Source organism: Cynara cardunculus (genome assembly GCF_001531365.2).
Source record: "Cynara cardunculus var. scolymus isolate 2C chromosome LG 13, CcrdV1, whole genome shotgun sequence".
NCBI classification, from domain to species: Eukaryota; Viridiplantae; Streptophyta; class Magnoliopsida; order Asterales; family Asteraceae; genus Cynara; species Cynara cardunculus.
In genome coordinates this window covers 24,077,950-24,096,287 of record NC_037540.1, presented here as the reverse complement: position 1 = coordinate 24,096,287, position 18,338 = coordinate 24,077,950, and the positions used below count along the sequence as shown (strand labels likewise).

Below are 18,338 nucleotides of genomic sequence, written 5' to 3'. Positions count from 1 at the left end.
AAAAACTACACAAACTTGTAAAAAACTACACATATTTTTAACAAAAAACTACACAAACTTGTAAAAAACTACACATATTTTTAACAAAAAACTACTCAAATTTTATATAAAAAAAACTGCACAAACTTTGTATAAGAAACTGAACAAAATTATATAAAAAACTACACATATTTTTAACATAAAACTACACAAATTACATAAAAAAACTGTACATATTTTTTTACAAAAAACTACACAAAAAATATTAAAAAAAAGCACAAATTCGTAACTTATGACTTACCTTAATAAAGGAACTAGTTAATCCCGCCGGATACCCGACAGGTAACGGTTCCGAAAAATTGAGAACCGGAACCGGAATCTTTCTCAATCGTTTTAGTAACCGGAACCACTCATATCGGTTCCGGAATCCGATGGTTCGAAGGTAGTTTCGGTTTCGCAAGTGGGTACCCGGTTTTGCTGTTAACCCCTAGATTTCATCATCCATGAGCAAGAAATCATATCGAAATTAGTCCATTCAATCTAGTTTTCCCTTGTATCCAGGCAATGTCTTCAATCACGTGTTTATTTCCCCATATTCATCTTCTTTTTTTGCATTGTAATTTTCATGTGTGTGTTTTTATGTGTTGGTAGGTTGATAAAGTCAAGGGTTTTAACATTGGAATCTCAAAACAACCCAACAAATATGGGTTTACTTCTCGACTTTGACTAAATCCAAAATCTAGAACAATCCTGAATCTATCTTGAAAGAGGGGGTATCGATGTTGGCCGAAGATGGAGAGGGGTATGTCGGGGGAGAAGATATATCAAGAGAGAGGGAAGAAAGGAAGAGAAAAGACAGAGTGAGGAACGAGATCGATATTATATAATGGTGAAAAGGGAAGGTGATATTAGTGGCTGAAGGTGTTGCAGATCGACTCAAGGTGGTAACGAAGATCGACTAAAGGTTGGACGTGTTGCGACGATGGAGATAGGCTGAAGGCGTAGCAAATGGGAGATTTGATGGAAGTGTTTACAGAAGACGTATGGGAGAAGGAGTTTGCTCTTCGATCTCCCCGTGAGTTGGACGGGAAGTGACATAGGGGGTTATCTATGAAGCATTTGAATTGCCCCTTTCWTTTGGAATAGTTGAAAGTCCTCTTCTTAGGGGATTTTCTTTTTTCTTATCAACATAGAGTTGGAACTTAGCCGATGGACGAGTGGACCAGTATGAAGCTTTAGTTTCGTTGCCGRCCAGAGCTCCTAGCCGACGACCGGCTACCCCTTTCGAGCTCAGCTGACCCCTTCTTGATTCCGTTTTTTCCCTATTTGAGATAGATGAATTAATGGAACTTTGATCCCCAGTTCCTGCTTGGTCTAATGTCTAGGTGCGTATGGCAGTACACTGTACACTGAGAGCACCTTTCAAGTCGGCTGAAAAAGAAAGAAAAAAGGCTTTCGTCGTCTTTTTCCCGCTTTGTCTATATACAGTAAGGTGATGTTTGATTCGCAAAATCTTTTTGGTTGAAATAAATCTGTTGAATGAATTAGAATGAAATGTTGTCAGGTTTCATTACCTCTTTGGTTGACAGACATTGAAATGAAATCTGTTAAGGAATTGAAATCTGTTTGTTTGGTTCACATAATATATCTTTGAGATTGAAATGAAATATTGGTAAATGACCAAAATGCCATTTTTTGGAAATTTTATTTTAAAAAATATATAAAAATACTCTAATAAAATAATTATTTAATATGTAAAACAATATAAAATACACAACCAAAATATAACCTAAACCAAACGATGTTACTAAATCGACGGTGGTCCGTAGTGGTTCAGGTGACGATAGTCGGCAATGGTTCAAATTGATGATTGTCCGCGGTGGTTCAGGTGATGGTGGTCAACAATGGTTCAGATCGATGGTGGTCTGCGGTAATTCAGATGGAGGCGGTTAGCGGTGGTTTAAATCGGTTGTGGCCGACGATGGTTCAAATTGGTGGTGGTGGCAGTGGTTCAGGTCGGTCCTGGTGCATGATGGTCCAAATTACGGTGGTCAGAAGTGGTTCATATCGGTGGTGGTCTGTGGTGGTTCAGATGACGTTGGTCTTCAGATCGATAGTGGTTTAAATCGCGATGGTTCATATCAAGGGTGGTTCAGATCGGCGATGGTGGCGGTGGTTCAGATCGGTGGTTGTTCTAATCGTTGGTGGTCAATGGTGGCCGACGATGATTCAGATCGGTGGTAGTCTTCGATGGTCGGCAGTGGTTCAGATCGGTGTTGGTCTATGGTAGTTCAGATGGTGGTGGTCGGAGGTGGTTCAGATCGGCGGTGGTTCAGATGGGGAGTGGTTGGAATCGGCAATGAATCAGATCGGTGGTTGTTGAGATCGGTGATGGTCGACGATAGTTCAGATCGACGTAGCCGCCGGTGATTCAGATCGGTAATAGTTGGCGGTGGTTCAGATCGGTGGTGGTCCGTGGTGGTTCAGATAACAATGGTCGACAGTGGTTCAGATAAGTGGTGGTCCACGATGGTTCAGATGGCGGTGGTTCAGATCGATGGTAGATCAAATCGGTGGTGGTTTAGATCCGCGGTGGCCGACGGTTGTTCAGATCGGTAGTGATCAGCGGTAGTTCAGATCGGTGGTAGTCGACGGTGGTTCAGATCGGTGGTGGTCGGCGGTGGTTCAGATGACAATGGTCGACTTCAAATGATGATGGTTGGCGGTGATTCAGATCGACGGTGGTAAGAGGTGGTCGACGATGGTCATATTGGATTTTATGAGATTAAGATATACTAGGTTAAACGCATATTTATTATTATGAAAATAGATATCAAAATACCATGTGGTTGATAAGGAATATTAAATTTTTATTTATAAAATTTGTAGGATTTTAAAGATTACCAAAGAATGAAACAAACGGTATATAATTAATTCAACTTTCTAGTTCCATTGCAACAAACGACGGAATATAATTAATTCAACTTTCTAATTCCATTGTATTCTTTTAAGAATCCGAAGCCAAACTCCGCTTAAAAATCATTATAGTAGAACGCTATTCTCAATTATTGTTGCAATGGTCTTAATACGAAATCTTTTATAGCAGGCAGGAGGTTTGAGTCGAAAAGATTTTGGGAACAACTCAAGTTAGGTTTTTTTTTTCAAAAAAAAAAAAAAATTCATTGCCAAATTGGTTTCTGTTATCTCCCGGCGACGAAGATTGGAAGGCACCTATCCCAATTTTGAATTTTCATAATTCTTTGTTCGATTGATAGTGGTGGTGAGTATTTGGTTTACGATCTTGTTATATTTTCATCAAATTGTGACTTGAATCAACTTATTTCGAGTAGTGTCGTTCACATTTGAATTCCATGATTTACGGTTTTACTTCCTTTCTAAGTTTCATTTTTGTAGTATATTTAATGATGATGCTCCATTGATTCTACTAAAGTTGAATGTTTCTGCTGTGGTCTCACTCTAGTAGAACCAGTTTCTATAGGGGATCGGATAATTTGCTCATGCGTTAGATTTTTAGTTGAAATGTTTGATGGAACTGTTAACTGACGATGAATTATACGATTTTCTGTCGAATCGTTAGAGCGTTTACTTACCTTCAGGTGACCATTTATTTTTGAAAATATTGGTATACTGTAGTTTGGCTTGATCTTCCTACTTCCATTTGTGGTTTTATTTGGTACCATATCAAGATGTATGTGGATCTGGATGCTTTACGATCAGTTGATAATATGGATACATTTCACAAAACTTATAGCAATAATTGCAGCTAAAGAAATTATTTTGGGTGACTTATTGAGTTCTGTATACCAGCATAAAATTTTAGATGGTTGTCTCAATGATAAAGCACAAGGGAAGATAGTTGTCAATCTCCATGCCCCTTTTATACATTATATAAAACATTGGATTATCTAATGTTTTTTTTTCATAATGATTGTATTTGGTATTTTGTTGCTGAATTGGAAATGCAATGCTTGATTTTTAGAGTTGAAACTTATCTATGATGTTGCATGTTGGTGTAAACGTGTTATATTTGAATTGTGTAACACTCTGTGTGTGTGAGTGTATATATATATATATTTTGATAAGATGCTCCTCGCATTCCTGAAGCCTGTGCCTCACGCCTGCTCCTAGGCCCCATGACCTCTTTGCGCCTAAGTTTTCCTTGAGCCCTTAACAACTTTGCACGCATAGTCCAATTATTCCTGGTCTGCTTAGTATCTTATAAGTTAATTCAATGTTCTTAGTGTTTCTATTTGATATTTACTGCCGAATTCATAAATAACGAGTATGAGCTCATGTCAGTATCAATTTATAATGTTGAACCTATAGATAGTGCTGCATGCCAGGAATAGGTGGCAATTACATGCTAACTACTCAAAAGTCATTGTGAAGAAGGCTACTTGGATGTATTAGTTTCACAAGATATTCATCTTCAAAGGAAACTAACTAGTGTTTTATTTGTCTATTGTCTTGGTTTTTGCTGGTTCTCAAATATTTATCAGGTTTGTTGAAATTGTTGCAAAAATATTACCATTTCCTGCCTTGAAGTTGTTTTTTCCTGACATTGCGCATATATAGAATGCAAGTCACTATTACTCGAATAATTTTGTTCACGCTTTCTGTATGTTTGATGTTCTGCATTTGGCATTGCAAGTTGGTTAAATCTGCACGAACTGGACTTACATTCTGCGTTTTTTGCACAAATTAGAATTAAATTCTGTGTTTTAAGTGAACGTTTTGCACTCACCTGGAGTGCTCTGTTAGGCCGTCCAGCAATCTTTTTGCGCAGTTTTCTGCCTTTTTAAACCTACATAACACAGGCTATAATGTTTAAGCCAACCATGTAGAATAGGTTGCCAAGTATGTAGCATCACCTCTATCTACCACCTCCAGAGCTGAAATTATCTTATCTTGAGCTTAGATATATGATATCATATATCTCATTTTTGACTTTTTGTACCCCATGGTATTTGTTGAAACATCTTGATATTGAAATACTAGGAGTGAAAGACTATATTAGAAGCAATCGCAATGACATGCGTCTATCTAAACATGTTTTGACATGTTGTCAGACTGTTTCTAGACTGACCTAGCTGCTGTCCAACATCTTTGTTTTGCTTATGATTTTCGTGGTTTCAAATTGAAATATCTGTTCTATAATAAATTGCAACTTGATACTGTCATTGTTGCAACTTTCCTTCAACTTATAAAAGAATTGCAAAATTAAAGCATGGAAGTGACTGTTTACGTACTTCACCGAAGCACATCTATATCTTTGGGACCATGCCCACTACCAACCTAATCCACTATTTTCAATGAAGTTACAAGCTAAATTGACTTAATACTTTAGATACAAGAATCCTCCTTATAAAGATGACTACTTTCTTAACCTTTTACTCTTAAGATGATTTGCACATATCCTATCATACGTAAAGTAGACCTCCCCTCTGTTTATAACCACAAGACTTTCTCCCAATTGTTTGACTTCTCTCTAAGCTGGTCTTCTTCACGGTTGATGTCACACTTTGTGTTACAACTTGAGGTTGTATAAAACCAAAACTGAAACTATCTACTATTGTGCTAAACTGATTGATTGATCGCTCAATTCGTGTATCTTCAAATGGTTGATCTCTTCATCTATTTATACTTGACATTGATATTATCCTTCTTCAGATATGCAAACATTTCTTGGAATATTCATTGACTTAATATTTATCCGTTGCTTGGCTTAAAGGAGTTTGTGAGTAACTCAAACTCGAAATTATACTTGATCATTTATATAAATTGTAAATTTGTGTTGATGTCAAATTCTGAATCAATTTGTTTGGTACAAAGACAATTTATTGTGGACTGCTTTTTGAGGTATCATCTATATGTAAGATTTTTTTTTGAAAATGAACTAGATAGCTCTAAGTTTCCTGCCAAAAGGAAACCATGTGATGCATAATGTGTTAGCTAAATTCTAAAATAATAGGTTAAGCAATTGTTTTTATACCTCATCAACATTGGGTCTTGTCCGACTCTCAGAATCAGAATGGCCCCAGCAAAAAAGGGCAAAGCTAAAGCCAAGTCAATGGAGGTAACATCTTCAGCACCTGCTGCTACCAAGTTCCCTGCATGTATGCGCTTCATTCCTCCATCATCTGTTGCTGTCACCATTCATGCCAAGCCTGGTTCAAAAGTTGCCACCATCACAGGTCTTTTATTAATTTGTTATTTTTATATATTTCTAACAAACTGTTATTCTTTTTCTCTGCTACTAATATTTCTCTCCAAGGTCTCCTAAGTATATTCCAAATTTAGGTTTCGACGATGATGCTTTAGGAGTACAAATTGATGCACCAGCAAAGGATGGTGAAGCTAATGCTGCACTCCTCGATTACATAAGCTCGGTGAGTCCTTTGCCACAACTCTGCAGTTAAGATATTGCAGAAATATTATATCTTGTGCAAGTGCTTGTTTGTTATAAAAGAGTAAGCTAAGCCATAAACTTGTTATGGAACTTCTTGAATTTGATGAGCCGAGAAAGTTGCTGCAGCTAATGTTGTTTCACGACTATCAACAAATGAACTTTTAAATTTATAAGCTCAATTTTACGTTGTAGTTTACTTGTGAACTTCAAATGATTGTTCTGGTGATTCAAATTGAAAAAGAATATTATCTTGTGTTTCATTTTGTTTTTAGGTGTTAGCTTGTTACAATTCTGATGTGGAGCTTGTTTCTGGTTGACCTTTGGTTTTAGATGTGCTCTTGAACTTCTTAGGCATCATTTGGCAAAAATAAGCTACCTTATTTTCTGGGTACACCTTGGAGTAGCGTTTTGATAGCTTATCGTCACTTTTGCCAATTATAACCCTCATTAATATTAATTATTATTTATTAGTATTAATTCTAAATAAATATTAATAAAATTTAAGTATTTCTAATATCAATAAATATTAATTAATATAAATTGAAATTAATTATTAATTATTTTTAATTATACATTAATATTATTTGTTAATTATTTACAATAATTATTAATCATATCAATTATGTTCATATTATTATTTAATATATTTAGTTATCAAAATGTAAATATAACGATTTTAATAATGTTTATGTAACATAAAAATTAAAGTTATTACTTATTTTGTTTCATAGATAAGAAAAAAGTGTTAAATAATTTGAATAAAGTATTTAATTTAATTATTAAATATATTTTTTGAAAAGTTATTAATTAATTAGGATATGTGAGGTAGACCATTTTTATTTTTATTCATATCATATGTAATGGTTATTTAAAATCATAAATAATAGATTTTTTCTAAAGTTTGTTTTAACAAATCCAAATTTTATAATAGTATAATGATTAATTTGAAATTTTTTTAATCAATATATCATATTTTTTAATTTTTTTACCATGTTGTTTGTATTAGTTAATATATTATTAGAGATTTGTTTCAATTATATTTTAAAATATTATAAATGATTAATTTTTCAATATGTTCTTTTTGGTCATTTTACATTCATATCAACTAGTTTTTGCCGAACATGATTTGTTCATCAGTTAACTTATCAACTACCAGGCTTATAAGCTAGCTGGCTTATAAGCTAACAACTTGCCTATCAGCCATCAGCTAGTTTATCAGCTAGCTTGTCAAACATAGCCTTAAGATTTTGGTGCTCCAATTTGTTTTTCATATTTTTGATGTGTATATTTTTGGATTGCAAGAACTAAACTTTAAAGACATGTTTTGCAACAAAAGGACTTCATAGTCTTGACTGGGCGAAGTTTATTAGAGTTGTTATAATTTCAGTTAGTTTGTTATCTTAGTTGGTATTTTAGTTAGACTAATTTTGTACACGTATATTGTGTTTTAGTGTATGTATATATTGAGTTGTTACTTCTAAATAACATATACAGAAATTCCCCAATCTCTCTCTACTTTCTCTCTTCTTCCAATTTCTCTCTACTCTCATTCTATCATGGTACCAGAGCGATCGATTTCCCTTCTGAAATTTCGCAATTTTTTGTGATCCAGATTTCATTTCCTTTCTTTCTTTCTTCTTTGATTTGTTTCTCATCGAGAAGATGGCAAAACAGAACAATAACGTGAACAAGAACATGAATGCATCTGCGTATTCAAATCCACTATTTATGAGTCAAAACGACAATCCAGGTACGATTCTTGTCACAAAGATCTTCGATGGCAAGAGTTTTGGGGCTTGGAAGCGTGCGATGTCTCTGGCACTGTCTATCAAAAACAAATTAGGTTTTGTGATCGGTAGAACAAAGAAATCTGCGGAAGATGATCCTACTTATGATGATTGGAAGAGGTGAAATTCCATTGTTATTACTTGGATTCTCCATGCAATGTCTAAAGAAATTTATGAAGGATTGATCTATTATATGACTGCAAGTGCAATCTGGAAACCATTGATCACATGTTTGAATAGTCAAATTTGGTCGTCGTTTTTCAGCTACAGAAAGAATTGAATCAAATAGCTCAAGGAACTAATTCAATTACTACATATCACTCCAGATTTAAACGAATTTGGGATGAGTTTGTTGCAGTTGATGATATACCTGATTGCACATGTACTGTAGGAGAAGCTTGGATAAAGCGAATGGAAAGGCAACAATTGGTGCAATTTCTTTTTGGATTGAATGATAGTTACGTTCAAGTTAGAGGCAATATTCTTCATGAAAATCCTACACCTACTATGGCTGATGCTTATGCAACGTTGATTCAAGAGGAACAACAAAGAGAAGTAATTGCTCCTGTAAAATTGAATACTGAAAGTATGGCGATGTTAGCAAATAAAAATAATTCTACATGAGGAAAGATGTTCATGAACGTTGAGACGAAGAGAAATCTTATTTGTAGCTAATGTAAAAAGAAAGAGCATGTTAAAGAAGAATGTTACAAGTTGCATGGTTTTCCAGAGAATTTCAAGTTTAACAATCCAAGAAGATGATACGTCTCAGCCCGACCAACACTGGGGTCGGATATATCAGCTTCRCAAAAGAGAGGCAGGAAACAAGTAGAGGGGGGCTGTTTGCAATTTACTTATTCTTAATTATCTTAATTAGTTGATTAGGATAGATATTAATTAGTTTATTAGGATAAATATGTTTTCCTATTTTTTAGGATTAGGGTACGGCTTTATTTAAGGGACCGGCCACCCCATTGTTTGCATTCATTCTAGTATTTTGATTCTTGTCGTAGACATTGGAGATTACTGGGTCTGGAATTCCAGGGTTTATTTTAATAAGCATCCGATTAGTGGTACTTTTGGCCGCTAATCTTGATTTTGCCAATTGATACATATCAAATTGGTATCAGAGCATCGATCTTGCGCTTGTGATTTTATCCACGCTACCATGACCAAGATTCAGGATCTTGAAGCTGAGTTGAGCCAACAGAAGGCTGCCGTCGAACAGTTCCGCGCTGAGACGACGGAGCGGTTCGAAAACTTGGAGACCACCGTGGAATCATTGCGCACTGAAATGGAGAAGCGACATGCGGAGATGATGAAGGTCATGTTGCAACAGTTCCAGGCGTTAAAGCCGCCACCACCGCCGACAGCAGCCGTGCCATCGCCTATCTTCACCGATTGCACCACACGGCCCATAATGCAGCAATGGAATCCGATTTTTGATGAGAATGGGGCGCCCCTGCCGCCTTGGCATGCAACCAGCAGTACGGCCAGGGAACTGAATAGGCCCATCGGCACTCAGGAAATTCCTTTTCCGGAGTCAGGTACGTTTGCTTTTTCTGAGACTGAAAGGCCGTTTGGCAACGGGTATGGAAGGGGCTCAGGACCTTCGGGGGAACGGGGGTGGGTGCCGGGGGCGGACTACCGTCTTCGTAAGCTGAAGATGCCATTGTTCGATGGAACTGATGCATATGGGTGGGTGTACCTCGTGGAAAGATTTTTCGACGTTCAGGGATTTGTTACTAGGGGGGAGAAGTTGAAAGCAGCGGTGTTGGGGTTGGAGGGACATGCCCTTGCATGGTACCGATGGAGTGATGATAGGCATCCTTTTCGTAACTGGGAAGGATTAAAAAACCGGTTGTTGGCTCGGTTCCAGTCATATCAGGAAGGGGACCTATACGAACAATTTTTGGCAATTAAACAGGAAGGGTCAGCACGCGAGTATATAGGGAAATTTGAAATAGTATCGGCACAGCTAAGGGGTATTCCTGAGAAGATTATGTAGGGTACATTCCTAAAAGGTTTGAAACCGGAGCTACGAACTTCCATGAGGTTGCTTCAACCAATGGACTTAGACCAGGCGATCCAACTAGCTCTGATGGTGGATGAAAATAAAACTATCAGCAACGGGAACGTGGAAAAAGGGGAAAACAAAAGTCAGCTAGTGCAGACCGGAGTGGGGGGCTCACGGCCGCTGGCCGCCCCACCAACGGGAACCCAACGACCGACAACAGGGGGTAACGAGCAGCCGTTTAAACGGATGACAGACTTGGAACTGGTGGATAAACGGGCTAAGGGCTTATGTTTTCGATGCAATGGGAAGTTCACACCCGGACACCGTTGCCCCGAGAAATCCTTGCAGATCATGTTAATGGATGATGAAGATGACGAGGGGGAAGAGGTAACACCGGAAACTCAGCGCGCTTGGATGCGCTGGAGGTGTCAGTACACTCAGGTGGTGGAGCAGTTCCCTGGCTTTCACCTTGAGGACAAGGTGAATTTTCGAGGCGGGGGTAATGATACGTCTCAGCCCGACCCGCACTGGGGTCGGATATATCAGCTTCGCAAAAGAGAGGCAGGAAACAAGTAGAGGGGGGCTGTTTGCAATTTACTTATTCTTAATTATCTTAATTAGTTGATTAGGATAGATATTAATTAGTTTATTAGGATAAATATGTTTTCCTATTTTTTAGGATTAGGGTACGGCTTTATTTAAGGGACCGGCCACCCCATTGTTTGCATTCATTCTAGTATTTTGATTCTTGTCGTAGACATTGGAGATTACTGGGTCTCGAATTCCAGGGTTTATTTTAATAAGCATCCGATTAGTGGTACTTTTGGCCGCTAATCTTGATTTTGCCAATTGATACATATCAGAAGATCTTCCTCATCTACAAATAATGTTGAAGGAACTGTTGAAATAACTAGTCATGATTATCAACAAATCATGAACTTCATTAACAATTGCAAAATCATAGAATCTAGTCTACCTAATTTTGGACAAAATAACTCAAGCAGTTCGTGTGATCCTGTTACACAGTAAACGAAGGAAGTGGTTTTGCAGCATGTGCAGGTAAAACTTTGACTATTCCTATTTCTAGTTTTTGGATTATTGATTCTGGAGCGTCTGATCATATGTGCAGTCAAATTTTCTATGTTTTCCTCTCTTACAAAACTTCCTAAACCACACAAAGTATCTCTACCAAATGGAAACATGTAGTTTGTTGAATCAGTTGGAGATGTTATTCTGTCAAATTTGTTGACTCTGAGTAATGTGTTGTTTGTTCCTTCTTTTCATTGTAACCTACTCTCTGTATCCAAATTGAGTTCTATGCACATATGTTTCATTCTTTTCTCTGATACACAGTGTTGGATGCAGGACCTTCTCACCAAAAAACTCTCGGTTCTTGGTAAAAGAGTTGGAAATCTTTACGTGTTGAATTCCAGTCAAATCAAGAACACTGTTCTTGATAGTTTTTTTTCATCTAGTACTGTTATGCTAGATAAATGTAACAAGATTGTTTCCTTGTGGCATTTACGTTTTGGTCATCTTCCTTTGTACAAGTTAAAACAAATAAATCTTGCTCCAAATGCTTGTAATAAAGATTTGTTTCATTCATGTGTTGTATGTCATAAAGCAAGACAACACAAGTTACCTTTTCCTGTGAGCCAATCCAGATCTGATTCAATCTTTGATTTGTTACATATCGATGTTTGGGGTCCTTTTCATACTCCAACAAATGATGACAAAGATATTTTCTTACTATGGTGGATGATTATAGTAGATCAACTTGGATTCATTTGTTGAAATACAAAAGTTCAGCTTTTTATGTCATAAAGTCATTTGTTCAAATTGTACAAACTCAATTTCATAAAACAATACAAGTGATTCGGACTGATAATGCCAAAGAATTATGAAGTAGCATTGAAGGAAAAACTTTCTTTTCTTCCAAAGGTATTATTCATCAGCTAGCTTGTCCATATACACCTCAACAAAATGGAAGAGTTGAAAAGAAAACATAAACATCTTCTAGAAACAGCTAGAGCCTTAACGATCCAATCTGGACTACCACTAACTTTTTGGGGGGATAGAATTTTGAAAGCAGCCTATCTTATAAACAAAATGCCTTCAAAAGTGTTGAATCACCTTACTCCTTTTGAACTCTTATTCAAAACCAAGCCACAATATGATCCTTTACTATCTTTTGGATGTTTATGTTTCGTATCCACAAATCCTGTAAACAGACACAAGCTGCAGTCTAGAGCAGAGCCACATGTTTTTCTAGGATATCCTTTTGATATGAAAGCCTACAAGGTTATGCATCTTGTAACCAAGAAATTTCATACTCCCGAAATATTGAGTTATGTGAAACCGAGTTTCTGTTTATCAAACCCTTTCCTCCACTAGATAATACATCTGATTTTCCTTTGCCAATATCAGATATTATACACTCGCCAAATTTACCTCACCAAGAAAGTTCCAGCCCTGTTATTCCTGATATTGTTAACCCTACCAATTATGATTTTACCCATTCTGTTCCGATATCACCTGCTATACCTATATCTTCGGCACCTCAGTCACAAGATCATCAAATTAATGAATCTGAGTTTGTACAATCTAAACAACAGTCTCAAAATCTTGATCATGTTGAGTCAACTTCTACTCCTGTAATACGCAGATTTTCATGAGTTTCTAATCCTCCTTATTTTGATGATTTTGTTTGTAATCATGTTTCTTCGGATGTTTCCACACCGTATATTGAAATATGTCCTCATACTATGACTAATCTATGCATTTTGTCTCAGAATCTGAATCCTATTGCTTTAAATAGTTATAGTCAATCTTTTGTTGCAAATATTGTATTTGTTGTGGATCCTAAATCATATGAGGAAGCTGTTTCTAACCCTTTTTGGCAAGAAGCTATGGCAAAAGAATTTGCAGCCTTAGAAGCAAATGGTACCTAGAAGTTAGTACCCTTACCTGAAGGAAAACATGCTAGCGGATGCAAATGGGTTTATAAAACCAAATTCAATCAAGATGGAACAATTGAGCGACATAAGGCACGGTTGGTGGCACAAGGCTTCACTCAAAAACCAAATGAAGATTATTATGAAACTTTTTCCCTAGCTGTCAAGTTTACCACAATCAGATGTATAGTGACACTTGTTAAACAACATTGGCCCATTCATCAATTAGACATCAACAATGCATTCTTACATGGAGATTTGCGTCAAGAAGTTTACATGAAAAGGCCTAAAGGTATGGTTTGTAAAAAAATTTAACTACGTTTACAAACTTATGAAATCCTTGTATGATTTAAAGCAGGCTTCACGACAGTGGTATTCAAAGTTGTCTGAAGCATTGAGGGCAAAAGGTTTTCATCATTCTCAGAATGATTACTCTCTATTTCTCAAAAAGACAATCGAATCTTTCACTATAGTGGTTGTATATGTTGATGATGTCGTAGTTACCGGTGACGGTCTTCGTGAAATAGAAGAGTTGAAGAAGTTTTTGCATGACACTTTCCAAATCAAGGATTTGGGCCATCTTAATTACTTTTTGGGTTTGGAATTTCTACGAAGTGATAAAAGGAATTTTTCTAACTCAAAACAAATACCTCACCGAGTTGCTAGATGAGTATGGTATTACAACATCTGAAAATATTACTACTACGTTATCTTGTAACTTGAAGCTTATGCTAGACATGCCTAATCCTTTAGCTGATCCTAGTAAATACAGACAACTGGTCGGGAAACTCAATTTTTTGGTACACACTCGGCCTGATTTGGCATTTAGTGTTCAATTTCTCAGTCAATTCAATCAAAATCCTTCCAAAGCTCATTGGGATGCTGCTCTACATGTTCTGAAATATTTGAAGTTGTTTGGTTCTTTTGGATTATTTTTCAATGATAAGTCTGATTTCTCACTCTGCATATTGTGAATCGGGTTGGGCATCTTGTCCATTTTCCAGAAGATCAATTAGTGGTTACTTTGTTTCTTTTGGGGGGAGTCCTATATCATGGAAGTCAAAGAAACAATTGACTGTGTCATCATCTTCAGCTGAGGCAGAATTGAGATCTATGAGAAGAATCACTACTGAACGTACGTGGTTGAGTAGATTGTTGGCGGATTTAAGGGTAGATAGCATTACACCAATTGCTCTAAAGTGTGATAATCTAGCAAGTATACATATAGCAAACAATCCGGTTTTTCACGAAAGGACAAAGCATATCGAACTTAGATTGCTATTATGTAAGAGGACAGTTGCAGGCTGGAGTTATTGCAGTTGAATTTACACCAACAAAGTCACAACTTGCAGATGTGTTTACTAAGTCTTTGTCAGGGCCTAAACATTCTGATATAACAAGCAAATTGGGATTAGTTGATCAACCACCAGCTTGAGGGGGGGGGGGGTATTAGAGTTGTTATAATTTCAGTTAGTTTGTTATCTTAGTTGGTATTTTAGTTAGACTAATTTTGGACACGTATATTGTGTTTTAGTCTCTGTATATATTGAGTTGTTACTTCTAAATAACATATACAAAAATTCCCCAATCTCTCTCTACTTTCTCTCTTCTTCCAATTTCTCTCTACTCTCATTCTATCAAAGTTCATGATTGCAAATTCGATTTGTAAGAAATTGATACATAATAGTTGCGCTTCACTAACTAAACGATGGACTTCCCTAGCTTCTTACGGTGTTACTGACAATGACTTATAATCAATTGTGCTATTTAAGCCTCAATAATAGAACTTAGATCGATATGGAGAACGAGTGATGGAACTCTCTGTAGTTTATTTTTTCTTTTAGAACTTGATTCTCACGCTTTTCATGAATGGGTTATATAGACAAGGGAGACTCCCCTTTTATAGGGGGCTTCACCCCTCTTAGGAACCATCTAGACCAAGAAAGTTCTAGGCCCTTTAACATGTCTAGTTAGAGCTGGGCATCTGGACCAGGCCTGCTGTTATTTAGACCAATTTTATTAAGGCAGAACAGATAAAGACCTGGACCGAATAAAGACCGCTTTGGTTTATTAATTTATTTCTTTTTTAAATCTATTAATTTTATCTTTTACTTTCTTTTTCTAAACAAGACCAAAAGCTTAGAACATACTTCTTTTGGATCAGACAAGACCATACCAGATATTGTTCTTACTTAACCTGACCGGTCCTGGACTTGGCCAGTATTACTTATAGGGAATGCATATGATAAGCCCATAGTTCGTTTTACCTATTCGAGGAGGAACCGGAAATAGTTTATTATGTAGAGGGTACTTTGGGTAATTGGGGAGTGTGAGTGGGGAGTCTTTTTTGTTAGCAAGTCTGTCAGGAAGTTTCTACCAGGGGGGACAAGGGAGGGTCTGGGTATTAAACAGATGCGGAGGGTAGGAGGGGGATGTCGCTTTTGTATTCCTTTTTGTGCCGCAAAGCTTGGAGACCCCAACTTCTCAAATTGTGGGTTTACCTTCAATAATTCGATTTATACTACGTAATTCAATCATTCCAACGGTTCACTAGTGCTTTGTGTGACCAATTATACCAATTGGTATCAATGCATTAAACTTGGACCATGCCTTGCTCTTCAGCTTTGCGAGTTGAGGTAAAGTATATGCTTCGAACCTTCATGCTGAGAGGAATTTTACTTTGAACCATCTAAGTAGGGAGAAACAAATAGAAGTCATGATTATAGCATTTTGAGGTCATGTGTTGAAATGGTTCCAATGTTGACATAAGCGTAGACCGATTACAGGGTGGGAAGAGCTCAATAAGTGATGCTTCTGATACATATCCAATTAACAGCGAGAAGGCACCCTATGTGAACTACTTTTAGCCCTGAAACAAATTGGTTCCACAAGTGATTACTGCAAACGATTTGTATCACTTGATGCACCTTTGAATGGGATAAGCAAAAAAGTCTTCCTCCACTCTCCAGTCAACTCATCAATCGTTTAGACCCCTTAATACTTGTAGTTACTGTAACCCCACAAGCTCATCTGACCCCAATGTTTTCGAGTGGAGTTGAGGCTGTTATCACATGGAAGTTTGGGAGAGTCAATGGAGCTGTTGGTTATCATCAAATACCGATGAAAGACGATGATGTGCATAAAATGGCGTTTAGAACTCATGAGGGGCACTATGAGTTCTTGGTAACGCCTTTCTTGTTGGCTAACACACCCTCAACTTTCCAGAGCTTCATGAATGAAGTGTTTAAAGATCATTTGTAGAAATTTGTTTTAGTTTTCTTTGACGACATATTTGCATACAATCAAAGTATGAAGGAACACACAAGCATTTGGAGCAAGTGCTCAAAATACTCCTAGAGCATCAACTCTACGCAAATTTGAAGAAATATGAATTTGGCCGAGTAGGCTCGTGTATTTCAGGTAACACACCATTTCAAAGGAAGGAGTGGATATGGACCCAGCAATGGTTCAAGCTATGTTGGAATGGCCAAGTCCAAAAAATATGACTAAGCTGCGTGGATTTTTGGCCAAGTCCATTTGCCAGGAGTTGATGGAACCGGAGTACCAAAAATGGGTCAACAAGCTACTTAATTATGAGTTTGAAATAATCGATCGTGCAGGGAAAGTAATATGGACACGCACGGGAAAGGTATTATGACATGTTCTATCTTGGACGGGATTCTACCAACTAGACCATAGCCGTATGCAATTACATCAATGACCAATGAACGGAAATAGGAACTTGAAAACAAAATACCTGGACTAATACAATTTAATAACATGCTCATACCTTAAAAATTCTTTTTTGGTAACAGTGGGTGTCTGGGTTAACTTATGTGCACCTCGACTAATCCTATGAGGCTCTAAAGATATCAACCAAGAAAATCCGTGGTAGCCTTGAGATTGAGCTGACGACATATAGGGAGGAGCCCAAGGCCTTGAATTTATTTGCTAGTGGCCCTCAAGGTTTTAAAAGTTTAAATTAAGATTGAATAGTTTTAGTTGTAAAGAATGAACATGAGCATTAATGATTGCATAGAATTACCAAAAGATGCTACTGCTCTTTGTTTCTAACCTTCAATCAGTTTTCTGGTCTGTTTCGCTTCTCATAATATCTGGGCTTGGTTTATTATGTACATGTGAATTAGGCTTGGTTTATTATGCATATGTGAATGCCGTTTTCTTCTCATTGTGAATATTTCTTGTATCGGAACGTATATAAACTTGCCACTACTTGATATGCTAAATCTTAATAGAATTTTAGTCTTTATCCCTTAATGCTCAGTTTTCTTGTTTTATTCCCATATATAGGTTATTGGTGTCAAAAAACGACAGGTTTCGTTGGGTGCTGGCTCAAAATCAAGGGACAAAGTTCTTATAGTTGAAGGGGTATCACTAGAGACGGTATACGATGCTCTCAATAGAGGATTAGATAATTCCTGATGCATAAAAGTCGAACGTACGTTTCCAATTTTCATATACTAGCTAACTTTCTTAGATATGATCGTCATAACAGTTAATGTCGTGTCTAAAGATGTGCTAACCGGTCGCCTGGTGCCTTAAACTAGTCCTTCCATAATGGATTGAAGTCAGGACCAGTTTCCAGGGTTAGGATTGAGAGTTCATTGTGTACTATAGAATTATTTCTAGAATTTTTACGTTTGGGTATGTTCGTATTGTTTTTTTTTTGTTAAGCGTGAGTGTTCGGGTCAGCTTGATGTGCATCTTGATTAATCTCTCGAGGTCCTCAACATAACAACCAACAAAATCCGAGCCATTTACAAAACACTTATCTGGTAAGCTCTTATTAAGTCACATTACCTTATCGGTAAAAGTGAAGGTAAGGACCGAGTCTTACCTGGTAAGTAAGGACGATAACTCTCACCATGGTTAGCACTTATCAGGTAAATTGTTGCACACGATGTTGTATTGATGTATTAAAATCTTACCTGAGAAGTAACTGCTAAAAATGTTTGTTGGTAGAGCCTTAATTTCTGAGAGTGGAATATGGGCTTGGTTGAATCGAGATTTTAACAAAGCTTGAATACTCGAAATATATTTTCAAATAACTGAATCTTAAAAGTGTTTTTATGAAATGACAATTGAGTAAAAATATACTCCTTGTTTGCTCTGATATTTTGCCTATGAATTTTATGACGAAACTGGATATG

General features: G+C 36.9%; 1 protein-coding gene across 3 annotated transcripts; it reads left to right on the top strand.

Annotated features, from left to right (window-relative positions):
- Positions 1-3,043: 3,043 nt before the first annotated feature.
- LOC112524070 (UPF0235 protein Helmi_20270) lies at positions 3,044-17,835 on the top strand. 3 transcript variants are annotated; one of them, XM_025133696.1, is made up of 5 exons: positions 3,044-3,259; positions 5,671-5,737; positions 6,025-6,194; positions 6,301-6,389; positions 17,479-17,835. In XM_025133696.1, the coding sequence occupies exons 3-5, from the start codon at positions 6,032-6,034 to the stop codon at positions 17,608-17,610; spliced, it is 384 nt and encodes a 127-aa protein (XP_024989464.1). In that variant the 5' UTR covers positions 3,044-3,259; positions 5,671-5,737; positions 6,025-6,031; the 3' UTR covers positions 17,611-17,835. The 3 variants fall into 3 exon arrangements, with proteins under 3 accessions (XP_024989464.1, XP_024989463.1, XP_024989462.1); XM_025133695.1 differs by lacking the exon at positions 5,671-5,737 and having other exon boundaries at positions 5,972-6,194; XM_025133694.1 differs by lacking the exon at positions 5,671-5,737 and having other exon boundaries at positions 3,045-3,259.
- Positions 17,836-18,338: the final 503 nt, after the last annotated feature.

What these genes read in the sequence shown, in the direction of transcription:
- LOC112524070 (XM_025133695.1), top strand. Translation starts at nt 6,032, where the DNA reads ATGGCCCCAGCAAAAAAGGGCAAAGCTAAAGCCAAGTCAATGGAGGTA. An exon ending in AAAAGTTGCCACCATCACAG is followed by an intron (nt 6,195 to 6,300) that starts GTCTTTTATTAA and finishes TTCCAAATTTAG; the next exon opens with GTTTCGACGATGATGCTTTA. An exon ending in TCCTCGATTACATAAGCTCG is followed by an intron (nt 6,390 to 17,478) that starts GTGAGTCCTTTG and finishes TCCCATATATAG; the next exon opens with GTTATTGGTGTCAAAAAACG.